The 14,117-nt window shown below is 35.5% G+C and overlaps 1 protein-coding gene across 1 annotated transcript in view; it reads right to left on the reverse strand.

Annotated features, from left to right (window-relative positions):
* Positions 1 to 218: 218 nt before the first annotated feature.
* LOC126889767 (myrosinase 1-like) overlaps positions 219 to 14,117 on the reverse strand; it is a 69,012-nt gene continuing 55,113 nt past the window's right edge. The window contains exon 8 of the mRNA XM_050658358.1: positions 219 to 566. Within this exon, the coding sequence (XP_050514315.1) occupies positions 377 to 566 (190 nt within the window). The 3' untranslated portion in view covers positions 219 to 376. The remainder of the gene's footprint in view (positions 567 to 14,117) is intronic.

A 14,117-nucleotide genomic window follows, 5' to 3' on the forward strand; every position in this document is an offset into this window, starting at 1 on the left:
CTAGTCATAGGCGTAACCAGGGGGGTTTTGGGGGTTATAACCCCCCATTGGGATGTACTTTGAGCTCTATACGCTTAACACCATACCCCTCAGAGACCTTCCAGTAGTTGTAACCCTCCCTTTCAGGTAGTTGTAACCACCCCCTTAGGATCATCCTGGTTACGCCTATGATTCTAGTATCGCTTTTTGACTTCTTTATCAATTTTATTAAACAGAGGTATCTTTCAATCTTTTATTCATTTTACTAATAACTAATACAACAAATACCTAACAAAACAATCTATAATACAAAAGAATACTGATAGGATCTTTTTCCTTAAAAACGTAAAGCATTTGGTCTCTTTTTTGGATTTATTTGGGTTTATTTCCAACATCTTTATGATTTCGAAACGTTATGATTGGATGTCCATGTTGGAAGTGCCACTGGGGTTGATCTATATTTACTTGGATGACCACAATGGAGCATTTTGTCTTTAGATAAATTTTTCGCAAATCCCGCAGATGCTTTAGCTTGTCTGGTTCTGTTTGGATCTTTAAAATCAACGTAGTATAACCCAAAGTGAGCACTAAAAAATTAAATTTCTTATATGTAATTGTAAGATGATATGATAATATAAAAGATATTACTACAAAAACTATTTATTTTGATTTTTTTACAATCTAATTATAAGTTGATTCTATTACTAGATTTAGATATCTCGATATCTAAATACTCCTAGATATTCACGTTTATCTAATGCGGATTTCACTTTTCCTGAATTTATTGCCTTCTTTTTCTCATACTCGAATTACCACAGACAAAAAGACAAAATATTCAAGATCCTTCAGAAAGCAGGCGCTGACCCTGCGAGTCAGTAATCTTACACTTTTGATCAAGAAAAGCAATAGCGCCCAATACTCGATAAGGGGGAATGAAACTAGAGAGAGGGAGATATATTAGGTTTTGTCTCTTATCCTAGAACAACAGAACACTGCAAAAAACCAGAATCTCAATATTGTTACACTTCTTTAAAAATCAATTTACTTTATAAATTTAAACAATGACAACTATAAACTTCAAAATCTGAATTAAAACTGTTCCATATAATGTCAAATTTCTATGTTCATATACATTTTTAGACGTTCTAAACTTTACTAGACGTTTCATGATTTTTTGACATTTCGAACATTCTCGAAGTCACAATATTTCTTCATTTTCGTCAATGGACTTTTTCTATGTGGAATCAATCTTGTGGAACTGTCGTAACACTGCCCTTTCCTTTACAGTTATTCGGCTCGAACAACTGGTCTATCAGGGACCGTTTGAAGTCAACAGGGTGGATCAGTTCCATGGTATGGAGCTAATATCTCGATATTAACTACCTTGGATTTACTTCTGGCTGAAAACTGAATGCGGTAGATTAGGTCGTTTATTTTATTGAAGACGGTGTTCGGGTCTTCTCAGTTTCGTTGAAATTTCGGACAAAGTTCTTTCTTACGTGTGGGATTGTATAACCCAGTGTTGCCAATCGGCGTATAATTATCCGATTTGCGTATCTTTTGGAGAGTTATCGTATCTTCTTCGTATCATTAAATAAAGTGGATATTTGCGCATATTTTCAGTGTATCTACCAATTTACTACAATAGACTAATAACAAAAATAAACTTATAAAAAATCCGCTTCTCATTCATATATTTCCAACACATTAATTTTCTTTGGTTCCACCCAAATTTCTATAAATAGCCTATATATTGGATGAATGTTAACGACATCCGATACTTTTCATGATAACTATCGAAGTTAAAAAGGAAAAAAGGGACCTGTGCGAATTGTTTTGTTTAGAATTTGAATGCACAAATGTTTCCATTTAAGGCATGCTGATCCAATTCAAATTTCAAAAACAAGGATTCTGCCGTCCAATTTTATTTATGGGTTTTTAGTCTTTGAGAGCTACTGCACGATTTTGTTTCATTTTATTTTATTTCGTGCAATGCTTAAGTAAACGTATGTTGAAATAACTTTTGGTTTGTGAAAATACTTTTTTATAATGAATAAATGGTAAAATTAAAAAAATGAAGCTAATATATATTTGTTTTCTAATTAAAAAAAAGTATTTTCATTGCTATTCGTTCTACCATTTTCAAATGCTAGTGTAGAGTGTACAAAGGATTTTCAGTAATGTATTCAATACAAAAATGATAAAAGAAACCAGAATGATCCTAAGGGGGATTACAACTACTGGATGGTCTCTGCGAGATAATCCTAAGGGGGGTTACAACTACTGGATCTTCTCTGGGAGGGGTCGCCCCCAAACTCGCTACTGTCATTAACACGCCTAACTTCACGCGCAACTTTATACGAGAAGTATAAAAAAAATATGCATTGAAATCCAGATTCTGTAATTTTTTGAGCATTATAAAGTGAGTACAAACTGTATCCCGAATGAAGTACGTGCCTCCTAGTGACGGGATACGGGCAACAATACATTGGCTTATAGGGCAGTCCTTACAGTAGGGATCCTGGCCTATACAGAAAAATGCAGGCGGGTGTGGGGTAATACTGCACTTTGGTTGCATTGGTGGTGTATTGGCTAAACGTGCAGGACAGGGCAGGGTATGGTGCTGATAGAAAAGGCATTCAGGCATCAAATATCCAAAAATCTTTTCAGGCCATAATAATGAAAAGACCTTCTCCAAACGAAATAAAAACTTATACTGAAATGATGGCATCTCCTGAGGTAAAATGTTCCGGAAGTAAAATGAGCCTCCATTCGGATCTCCGGGTGAGGACTATCTCAGGGGGAACACCATTACAGGTTAGAAAAATCAGGATAGGGTCTTGGAATCTTGGTAGTCTTACAGGTAAGAGTCTGGAGTTAGTGGATGCGCTCAAACGAAGAAGAGTTCAAATTGCTTGTATTCAAGAAACTAGGTGGAAAGGACAAAGGGCGAAAGAACTAGGTGATGGATATAAATTGTGGTATGTAGGGAGTAGTAACACTAGAAATGGAGTTGGTATAATTGCTGATAGTGAAATGAAAGATAACGTAGTAGAAGTTGTAAGAACGAGTGATAGAATGATGTCAGTGAAATTTGTAATTGATAAAGAGGTATTGAATGTTGTGTGTGTGTATGCTCCTCAAACAGGTCTGGGTGAGAATGAAAGAAGAGCTTTCTATGATCAATTGGGAGACATACTGAGTGATATTCCAGCGGAGGAGAAAGTTATAATAGGAGGTGATTTCAATGCACATGTGGGCCAAGCCAAGACAGGATATGAAACAATACATGGGGGATTAGGCTTTGGAACTAGAAATGAAGCTGGAGATGACATGCTAGAATTAGCAACAGCATTGGATATGGCGATTGTTAACACATTCTTTAAAAAGAGAGAAACTCAACTTATTACCTACAAAAGTGGACAACATCAATCCCAAATAGACTACTTCATGATAAGGAAAGAAGACATACGTGAATGCAAGGACTGCAAGGTAATAGTTAGTGAGACAGTAAGCCAACAACATAAGCTGCTTGTTCTGGACATCGAAGTAAAAAGCGAAACTAAACAAAAATATCGGAGAGGACCACAAAAAGTCAAGTGGTGGATGCTAAAAGATGAGAAGGAAGGTCTATTCAGGGAAAGAATAGTAGAAAAAATATGTTGGAACATGAAAGGAAGCCCTAACACAATTTGGAGAAAAATGGCCAATATTATTAGAGAGACGGCTATTGAAATACTTGGGAAAACGTCAGGAAAGAAGTTTGAAGATAAAGAGACTTGGTGGTGGTCAAATGAAGTACAAGGAAAAATAAAAGAGAAGAGAAAATTATATAAAAAGTGGCAAGAAACCAGATCGGACATAGATCTTCAAAACTATATGGTCGCCAAAAAGGAAGCGAAAGTAGCAGTAGCAAAAGCTAAAGCAGAAGCATATTCAAACCTATACGATCAACTTGATACCAGGGAAGGCGAAACGAAGATATATAAAATAGCCAAACAGAGAGCAAAGAAAGCAAAAGATTTTAATCAGATTAGATGTATCCGAGATGAAAATAATAAAATACTAGTTCACGAAAGGGATGTCAAAAAGAGATGGAGAAAGTACTTTGACAGCTTATTAAATGAAGAATTTGACAGACAGCCTGTAGAGTCAACGGAGACAGTAGCAGCAATGGTCACCAAAATAACCAATGAGGAAGTGGCTCAAGCGCTTCAAAAAATAAAGAAAGGAAAAGCGGTAGGACCAGATGATATTCCTGGGGAAGTATGGAGAGCATTGGGAGAGACAGGAACAAGGTGGCTAGCAGGTCTATTTAATAGAATTATGGAAGTTGGACAAATGCCAGACGAATGGAGAAGCAGTATACTGGTACCTGTTTACAAAAACAAGGGAGATATACAACAATGTACAAACTACAGGGCTATAAAACTGCTTAGCCACACCATGAAAATATGGGAAAGAGTAATTGATAGACGGATACGTGAAGAGACCGAAATATCCGAGAATCAATTTGGCTTTATGCAGGGTAGATCAACAACAGATGCAATTTTCACTATAAGGCAGTTGATGGAAAAATACAGGAGTAAAGAAACAAACGCTCATATGGTATTCATTGATCTTGAGAAAGCATATGATAGAGTTCCTCGAGAGATTCTGTGGTGGGCACTCAATAAGAAAGGAGTCCCTGGTGAATATGTAAAGATTGTGAGGGATATGTATGAGGGAGTAACGACTAGTGTTAGGACAGGTGTGGGAGAGACTGATAAATTTCATGTGAAAGTAGGATTGCATCAAGGTTCTGTGCTTAGTCCGTATTTATTCTCATTAGTTTTGGACCAGATAACAGCGAAAATACAAGGTAACATTCCATGGTGCTTAATGTATGCTGATGATGTCGTGTTAGTAGGAAATAGTGAAAGAGACTTAGAACAAAAACTGGAACAGTGGAGACAAGCTCTGGAGGAAAAAGGTTTAAAACTTAGTAGGACAAAAACAGAGTATTTGGAATGTTCATTTAAAGATGGAGCTACTACAAATAAAATGGTATCTTTGGATGGTGAAATGATTGTAAAAAGCAATAGTTTTAAGTACCTAGGATCGGTATTACAGAGTAATGGAGAAATAGATGGAGATGCATGCAGTAGAATTAGGGCTGGATGGATGAAGTGGAAAGAAGCGAGTGGTGTGTTGTGTGACAGAAAAATTCCAATGAAGCTGAAGGGAAAATTCTATAAAACAGCCATAAGACCAGCTATGATGTACGGAACTGAATGTTGGGCAGTGAAAAAGAAAGAGGAACAGCGAATGCATGTGGCGGAAATGAGAATGCTTAGATGGATGAGTGGAGTGACAAAGAAGGATAAAATTAGAAATGAGTATATTAGGGGAAGTCTAGGTGTGGCACCAATTGATGCCAAAATGAGAGAGCATAGGTTAAGATGGTTTGGTCATGTTCAACGTCGAGACGTTAACCACCCAATACGAAGAATAGCTGAAGTGCAGATTCCTGGAAGGAGTAGGAGAGGAAGACCAAAGAAGACCTGGGGGGAGACGATAAGGCAGGACATGTTGGTAAAGGGGATTAACATTGATATGACCCAAGATAGAATTGTGTGGAGAAATGCAATTAGGGAAGCCGACCCCGCATAGGGATAAGGCAAAGAGAATGATGAAAGTGAGTACAAACATATACAATTTTTTTTTGTAATTCCTATTTCAATTTACGCTGTACTTCTCGTAGACTATTATCGATAAGGTAGAGTTGTCACTATTTTGAGTCGCGCCCCTCTGAGAGGTATGGAATAGTAATGGTGTTAAGCGTAGAGAGCTCAAAGTACAGCTGGTTCCAAAAAAACTGATACGACTCTTGAAGCGTATTTCGTAGAAAATTGAGCAGTGTACTTTCTTCTTCTTCTTCTTTTTGTTTTTGGTCTCACTGCAAGGCAATTACCAGCACGATTTATAGACGATCTTGATCTAGTTTGGCTCTAAGCCATATCAAAATCGCTGACTATGTTCTTGTAAAAAGTTTTTGATGAGTTGTGATATAATGAATATGAGTTTAATTATATTTAATTTATTTTATTTTGAAGGATAAATACTTATTCTTTACATACTGTCACTGTCACTGCCAAATCTTAAAATTTGTCATGTAACTTCAACATAAAAAATGGCTGTTTGTTTGTTTATTTTATTATTTATCTGTCATAATAAATATAATATATAATGTCAGACCAATCATACACTGTTAAAAATGATCAAATCTTACTAAGAGTCGTATCAGTTTTTTTAGGAACCAGCTGTACATCTAAAAGGGGGGGGGGGTACATCTGGTTTTACGCCTATGAGCGTATCTTTTCGTGACAAATCGGATCTTTTTCGAGCGATCATCGGATAATCTAGAGAAATGCGGTTGGCAACACCGGTATAACCACACTGGGTCACCTCTTTCGAATTTTGTCCCAGGAGCATGCATATCGAACCTGGAATTGGCTTTATCACTTTGTAGCTTCAAACTCTTACGAGCAAATTAGTAGACTTTTTGCAATTTTCATCTTAAATTTTCAATGTACGTTCGGGAGGAACGTTCTTCTTCGCAAGGAGGCAATTTTCCGAAAATAAGATCTTGAGCAATCTTCATTTCTCTTCCGGTTATCATTATCGATGGAGAATAACCAGTTGCTTCATGTTCGCAAACTGTAGGCTAACAAATAAATCAATGAATATCCACAGAGAACGGCAGTTCTCACCAGTGGCGCACAACACCCCTACATGCGACACTATATATACACGAAATTTTCGATTTTCTAAACCTGACTGAATTAAAAATTGGGCCAAATTCCATCTTAAAGTTTAGGAAAAGACTCGTCCATCCATATGTTACTTCTCCATTTTGGTCCAAGGGTGTGGATTTTACGGCCCTTCCCATTTAAAGCCTGTTTTTCGTTCTCGTCACCAAAACTCCCAAAAATTTCAAAAATTTAAGCCCAACCTTTGCGGCTTCTGATAGCACAGATCATTACCTTTCCAACTCATGTTTAATTTTGAAAATCGGTTATACCATTCAAAAGTTATCGAGCTCAGAAATATGACTCAATTTTTATTTAAAAAATGGAAAATGTTTGTGGATATGTATGTATGTATGTATGTATGTATGTATGTATGTGTGTGGAAAAGTTAAACCGATCTGAATTTGTTTTTCTGTGTTTCAAGAGGGTGTGAGGACCGATTCAGAACCGGTCTAATTTTTGACTTCTGACTACCCGTAAGTCAGCTAGAGGGCTAGGTAGATACAAAATAGCATATATTTTGGGCGTATATATCTAAGGTTCAACGCAACACAGGAAAACCGCAAATACACCAAATCAATAGGGATGAGTTAAGCTTTCAAATAGCGCCTAAGCGATCAAGCTGAGACATACACACTGCTCACCATAGCCAAAAAACTGAAAAATTAAACTTTGAAAATTTTGGTTTTTCGACAATTACTCAAAATTTCAACCTACGAATTGCGCTAATAACTGCACGTTTATAGAAGGACTCAGGACGCGTCTAATGGTGTATACCTTATATCTGGGAAAATTCGAATTTTTAAGTTATAGGCTTTATAAATATGATCAAATCTATTTTTTATGGGAAAAACGGTTTTTCAAGCTCAATAATTCCTATAATACGTTCAGTTATCATACTCGATCTTGGACGCATCAGATACTACTTGGCAATACGTTTCAAATTCATGTTTAGTGATCAACATCAGGTAAGCCGTTCAGAAGTTATAGAGATCCAAATGTATAATTAGTCCAGGAACTGAAATTTTTCACTTCGCAATTTTTACAGAATGGATAGATTTGCTTGATAATTTGACAATAAGTAGTGGATAGTCCAAGGATCAAAATCTATATGATGCCGAAAGACGCTTTTACCATGGGGTGGTTGCCACCTCATCTCGAGGGTGGAATTTTTTTTTTATATTTTGACCGCAAATGCTGGTAAAAATATTAATTATAAGCAAAAAATGTTCATTATAAATTTTTTTGATAAAATTAATAGTTTTCGATTTATTAGTTATCGAAGCTGTTAGTTTTATATCGAAAAGATTACCAGATAACGGCAGTTCTCGCCAGTGGCGCAGAAATACACCCCCTACACGCGACACTATTATATACACGAAATTTTCAATTTTCTAAATCTGACTGAATTGAAAATTGTGCCAACTCCCGTCTTCAAGTTCAGAAAAAGACTCACCCATTCATATGTCATTCATATGAATGGGTGCCATTCACACATTCATATGTCAACCATCCATTTTGGTCCAAGGGTGTCGATTTTACGGCCCTTCCTATTTAGGGTCTGTTTTTCGTTCTGGTCCCCAAAACTCCCAAAAACTTCGAAAATTTAAGTCCGACCTTTGCAGCTTCTAACAGTACTGATCATTACCTTTCCAACGCATGTCTAATTTTGAACATTACCAGAGAACGGCAGTTCTCGCCAGTGGCGCACATCCACACCTCCCTACGCGCGATATTATATATATGTTACAGTTCAAGTTGATTCTCAGTTAGAGTTGACTCCAACTAGTTGGAGTCAACTCCAACTGAAACGAGCAGTAAAAGTTGATTTTAAAAATTTAAATCAACTTATACTAGTTGGAGTTGACTCTTCCTGGATCGATTCAGTAAATGTTGATTATACGAGAATCTCAAGTGCATTTTTGATGAGTGTGCGTTTCTTTGTTTTGACCATTTCAACTACTTATTAGTATAGTCTGTAACGTCACCCCCGTTAGGTAAATTATTCTGATTCGATTTTTTGCACAAACTTACTCAAAGAAATATGTACATCCGTATAACAATCCTTATAACAAATACACAGGGTGTCACGCGGTACCGCGGTCGAAAAATTGTTTAACCAATTTTTGTTAACCAAATTCACAAAAATAATTTTTAACTACTCTACCTCATATTATGTAAAGCAGCGGTTCTCAATCTGTGGTACATGTACCACTGGTGGTACATATAATTATTTGCGGTGGTACACAAAACACACAAAAACTTAAAATAGTAGTAGATAGTAAATCGTGATTATACAATCTAAAAATATAGAAATACAATAAAATAAACTTTAGATGGTACATGACTCATAAAGATTGAGAACCGCTGATGTAAAGGTTTTATTGTGTGAAAATTGTAAATATAGATAGCAGTACATGAAGGGTTTAAAGTGTGTCTGAAGTAACAATGTATTTTAAATGGGTTTTACTTTTTCGCACTGTTTTTTAGCACACTGTCATATAATTAAACATCCTTAACTTTCGCCTTCGGGAGGAAATCAGACACGCCCTTGCAACGGCAACTGAAATGCTCACAAAACAGCGACCACGGAAGCAAAGATGGATGACAGAGGAAATATTGGATTTAATGGATGAAAGAAGAAAATGAATATTACCATCCTTGGATTATAGCTTTCATTTGACACATCATTTGTCATACCGGAAAAGAAATGAAAGGCAGAATTTACAAATCAGTCATCAGACCAATAATGACATACGCGGCAGAAACACAACCCGACACAGAGAGGACAAAAAGATTGCTCGAAACAGCCGAGATGAAAACCCTTTCTAAAAATCGATAGTAAGACTCTATGGGACAGAGCTAGAAGTACAGATATACGACGGAGATGCAAGGTGGATAACATTAATAACTGGGTAAGAAACAGAAGAATAGAATAGAATGTAGTCAGGACAGCGAGAGACGGTTCCCCAATAGGAGGACGTTTAGTGGGAAGACCACGAAAACGATGGAACGACAACTTACTAGAGGCACATTGAAAAAACAGACAAAGTAATGTCTATACAAAAAGAAGAAGAAGAAGATTTGTCATTCTACCTGTTATAATGACGGAGGAGTTATATTCGCGGACGGACGGATAGACAGCCTAGGTTAAATTTGTCACCTTTAGTACCATCCTTGGATATTAATCTTTCCTTTGGCACCTCATTTGTCATTCTACCTGTTATAATTAACGAGGAGTTATACTCGCTGTCGGACAGATGGTACTAGGTCGAAAAATTGTTTAATAGTTATTTATGTACCAAGTCAGTAAAGTGGCTCTTTATCGAACGAGTCTGATATTACGAGCAGAGGAAGCGAAGCGAGCAACAGACGCGTTCGATAAAGAGTATTGAGGTGGTGCGTACACAATTGTATCGTCAATCATAAAAAACATTAACACTTACTGACAACTTTGAGGAAATTTTTTTAATTTTAGACGAAATAAAAAATTCGTATGACAGTAATGACAGATGACTTTTGCACGATGGCCTGTTTTGATGTTTAATCGATAGTTATCAATATTGTATACCTACCTAATTACTAAATCTGTAAAGTTTTGATTTATTTTGTATGAATATAATTGCGAAACACTACAGAATTTTACTTTTTGACATAAATTTTATTAATAATAAGATAAATTTTGTACAATATTTTTAATAATTAAAGTAAATAAATTTTAATTTCACTCAAATAAATAATCGATTGCTGCCATTGACCACTTACATTCAATCTCGGTTAATTTGATTAATAATCGCGGCAGGTAAAGTAACATTCTTCTTTCAATACAACAAAGTGATACTTTACTGCCGAAAATGAGGGCAAATGAGTACAATAATGAATGATTTTAGTGACGTTTGGCGATAAACAATGATTTTAAACAAATTCGCAAATATAATTTTTTCACTTCGTACAAATTTTTTTTAGATCCTTGGCCTTTTTTCTCTAAAATTGACTTGTCGAGTTATTAGCGACTTAAAATTTGAAAATCGCCAAAATAACCATTTTCAATGTTTAATAACTCGGTTAAAGATAATTATTGTGAAAGTCGAGCGAGCGGCCGTGGAGTAACGGCATAATCGCTGGCCTCATACGCCAGTGCACGTGGGTTCGAGCCCTGCCAAAGACAAACCATTTTCATTTCCAATAATGACACGAGCCGTCTCACCGTGCCTCGGAGAGCACGTTAAGCCGTAGGTGCCCCTGGGCTAGTGTACATCGACACTAGTTACTTGAAACAGGGTTAAAGGTGTAATTGGCGCCGGAACTGTCCGAAAGGCAAAAATGCCATACGATATTATATATTATGAAAGTCAGAAACTAAAACAAAATCAAAGATTAAAGCTACCTCTATAAGATCCTGAAGAAATTTTTGTCATTATTTCATTAATAAGATATTATTTTTAATTATCAACAATGAGCTCTAACCGTGTATTGAGGCGGCCGTCAGTCCGCACGCGTGTTAATTTAGATATGTTAATATGGCCTTAAAGTAATTATAATACATACAATAAACTAATATTTAGATATTATTTACTAATTTATTTCAAATATATCTTATTGTGTTCATGTTTTAATGAAATTAACGCGAGAATTCGATGAAATAAAATAATTTTGACATAATATTCGATAGTCAAATCAGTAGACAATAACAGTGGTTTTGAATCGTCGTCATGGAAACCAAGATCGTCGTCATGCTAACCAATTATGTTGAAAGTTTGGTTTTGACAACCTTGTCAAATAATTAATTTGTGTATGTATTTTCATATTAATTAAATTAATTGATTAAGATTTGGTCATTTTTTAAAGACTCGTAGAAAAAATATTGTTCCTAACGCTTGCAGAAAGTCTCTTTTCCGCACTCGACTGCTTGCCGAACTCCGCGTCGTTCGGCAAACTGCAGTCGCGTGCGGAAAAGTATGACTTTCTGCACTTGTTAGGAAAGTTATTTTGTGAAGTGAAAAAATTATTTTTGTGAATTTGTCTAAAAAAAATTGTATAAACAATTTATCGATCAAGGTACTGCCTGGCACCCAGTAGATTTGTTATAAGGACCTCTTTTTGAGTAAGTTTGTGCAAAAAATTCGAATCGGAGTAATTTACCTAACGGGGGCGACGATACAGCCTAGACTAATTTGAACATATTCAGTAACATTTAATTTCTAGAATCGGCTGTTTGTGTGAATCAGAATCAACTTTTACTAAATGGCATTGGGAAGAGTATACTTTTCCTAGTTGGAGTCTACTTTTACTAGTAAATGTTGAATATAAATCTTCATTTTATATTTATAATCAACTTTTACTGAAACCAGCCGTTAGAGTTGACTCCAACTAGTTGGAGTCAACTCCAACTGGATAATCAACTTGAACTGTAACATATACACAAAATTTTCGATTTTGTAAATCTGACTGAATTGAAAATTGGGCCAACTCCCATCTTAAAGTTCAGAAAAAGACTTACCCATTTATATGTCAACCATCGATTTTGGTCCAAGGGTGTAAATTTTAAGGCCCTTCTTATTTAGGGTCTGTTTTTCGTTCTCGTCCCCAAAACTCCCAAAATGTTTAAAAATTTAAGTCCAACCTTTATGGCTTCTAATAGAACTGATCATTACCTTTCCAACGCATGTCTAATTTTGAAAATCGGTTATACGATTCAAAAGTTATAGAGCTTAGAAATGTGACTCAATTTGCATTTAAAAAAGAGAAAATGTTTGTGGATATGTATGTATGTATGTGTGTTTGAAAGTTAAACCGATTTGATATTTTTTCTCTGTGTTTAAAGAGGGGGTCAGGGCCGATTTAGAACCGGTGTAGTTTGTGACTTTTGACCACCCATAAGCCAGCTATAAGACTTGGTAGGTACAAAATGGCATATTATTTTGGGGTATATATATTCGGATCAAGAAGAGGTAAGAGAACCGCAAATACACCAAATCAATAGTGTTGACTTAGCTTTCAAATGGTGTTTAAGCCGTCAGGATCAGACATACACACGGCTCAGTATAGCCGAAAAACTGAAAAACTAAACTTTGGGTTTTATTGGTAGTACAATAACTTAGCGTTTGTAGAAGGACTCAAGACGAATCTAACGGTGTATACCTCATATCCGGGAAAATTCGAATTTTTAGGTTATAGGCTTCATAAATATGATAAAATCTATTTCCTGTGGGAAAAACGGTTTCTCAAGCTCAATAATTCCTGTAACAGCTTCAGTTATCATACTTGACCTTAGATCCATTAGATACTACTGGCCAATACGTTTCAAACTCATGTTTACTGATCAAAATCGGTTAAGCCGTTTAGAAGTTATTAAGATACAAAAGTATAATCCAATTAACGATTATTCCCCAAATGGTTTATGTAGTTGTAGTGGTTACGACGCTAAATTTGATCTGGCAACGGGCAATCCGACTTTATTTACCGGCCATCTCAATATATTTTTTTTCAATCTATTTCGAATAGAAAAAAATCTAGTGTACATTCGATGGACACTAGATCAATTGGGAGATAATGCAACAAAGGTAACCATTTATAAAGCTTGACGTGTAATACAGGAACATTGCATTCAACTTCATACATTTAATTTATAAATAACTTTGAAAAACTTCTGATACAAGAATAAAAAACCGCTAAACGCCGTAAAAATGAGTGGCGCATAAAATATTCCATCTACAAAAGATCTGGTATGAATGTTACGTGGCGCGAAAATGGATTTTCATTTGATGCAAAACAAAATTCTAGTTTTATTTTAAAATATTTTTCCATAATATTTGCTAAATTTGAAGTAAACGCGCCACAAAAGAGTTTCAAAATTCAAACTGTATCAAAGTTACTCTTTTGTGGCGCGTTTACTTCAAATTTAGCAAATATTATGGAAAAATATTTTAAAATAAAACTAGAATTTTGCTTTGAATCAAATGAAAATCCATTTTCGCGCCACGTAACATTCATACCAGATCTTTTGTAGATGGAATATTTTATGCGCCACTCATTTTTACGGCGTTTAGCGGTTTTTTATTCTTGTATTGATATTCGTCGAATAAAATGTATTAGACGTTTATATTTTTATTTTGTTTCAATATAATTTGATAATTTAAAGTTAAACTAACGGATTAGGCGAAACAATAAAGCACTAAAATCGTCGTTACCTCCGAAAAAAAAACTTCAAGACGGATCTTAATAATTCTTTTTGCATTCGATTCGCCAGGAAACTTTGTGACCCCTAGTCATGATATAATATTGAAAAACTACATACAAAAAATGCATTCTTAAAGTGCATCTCAAACAGACAATAAAAAAAATCAG

Source organism: Diabrotica virgifera, chromosome 8 (genome assembly GCF_917563875.1).
Source record: "Diabrotica virgifera virgifera chromosome 8, PGI_DIABVI_V3a".
NCBI lineage: Eukaryota > Metazoa > Arthropoda > Insecta > Coleoptera > Chrysomelidae > Diabrotica > Diabrotica virgifera.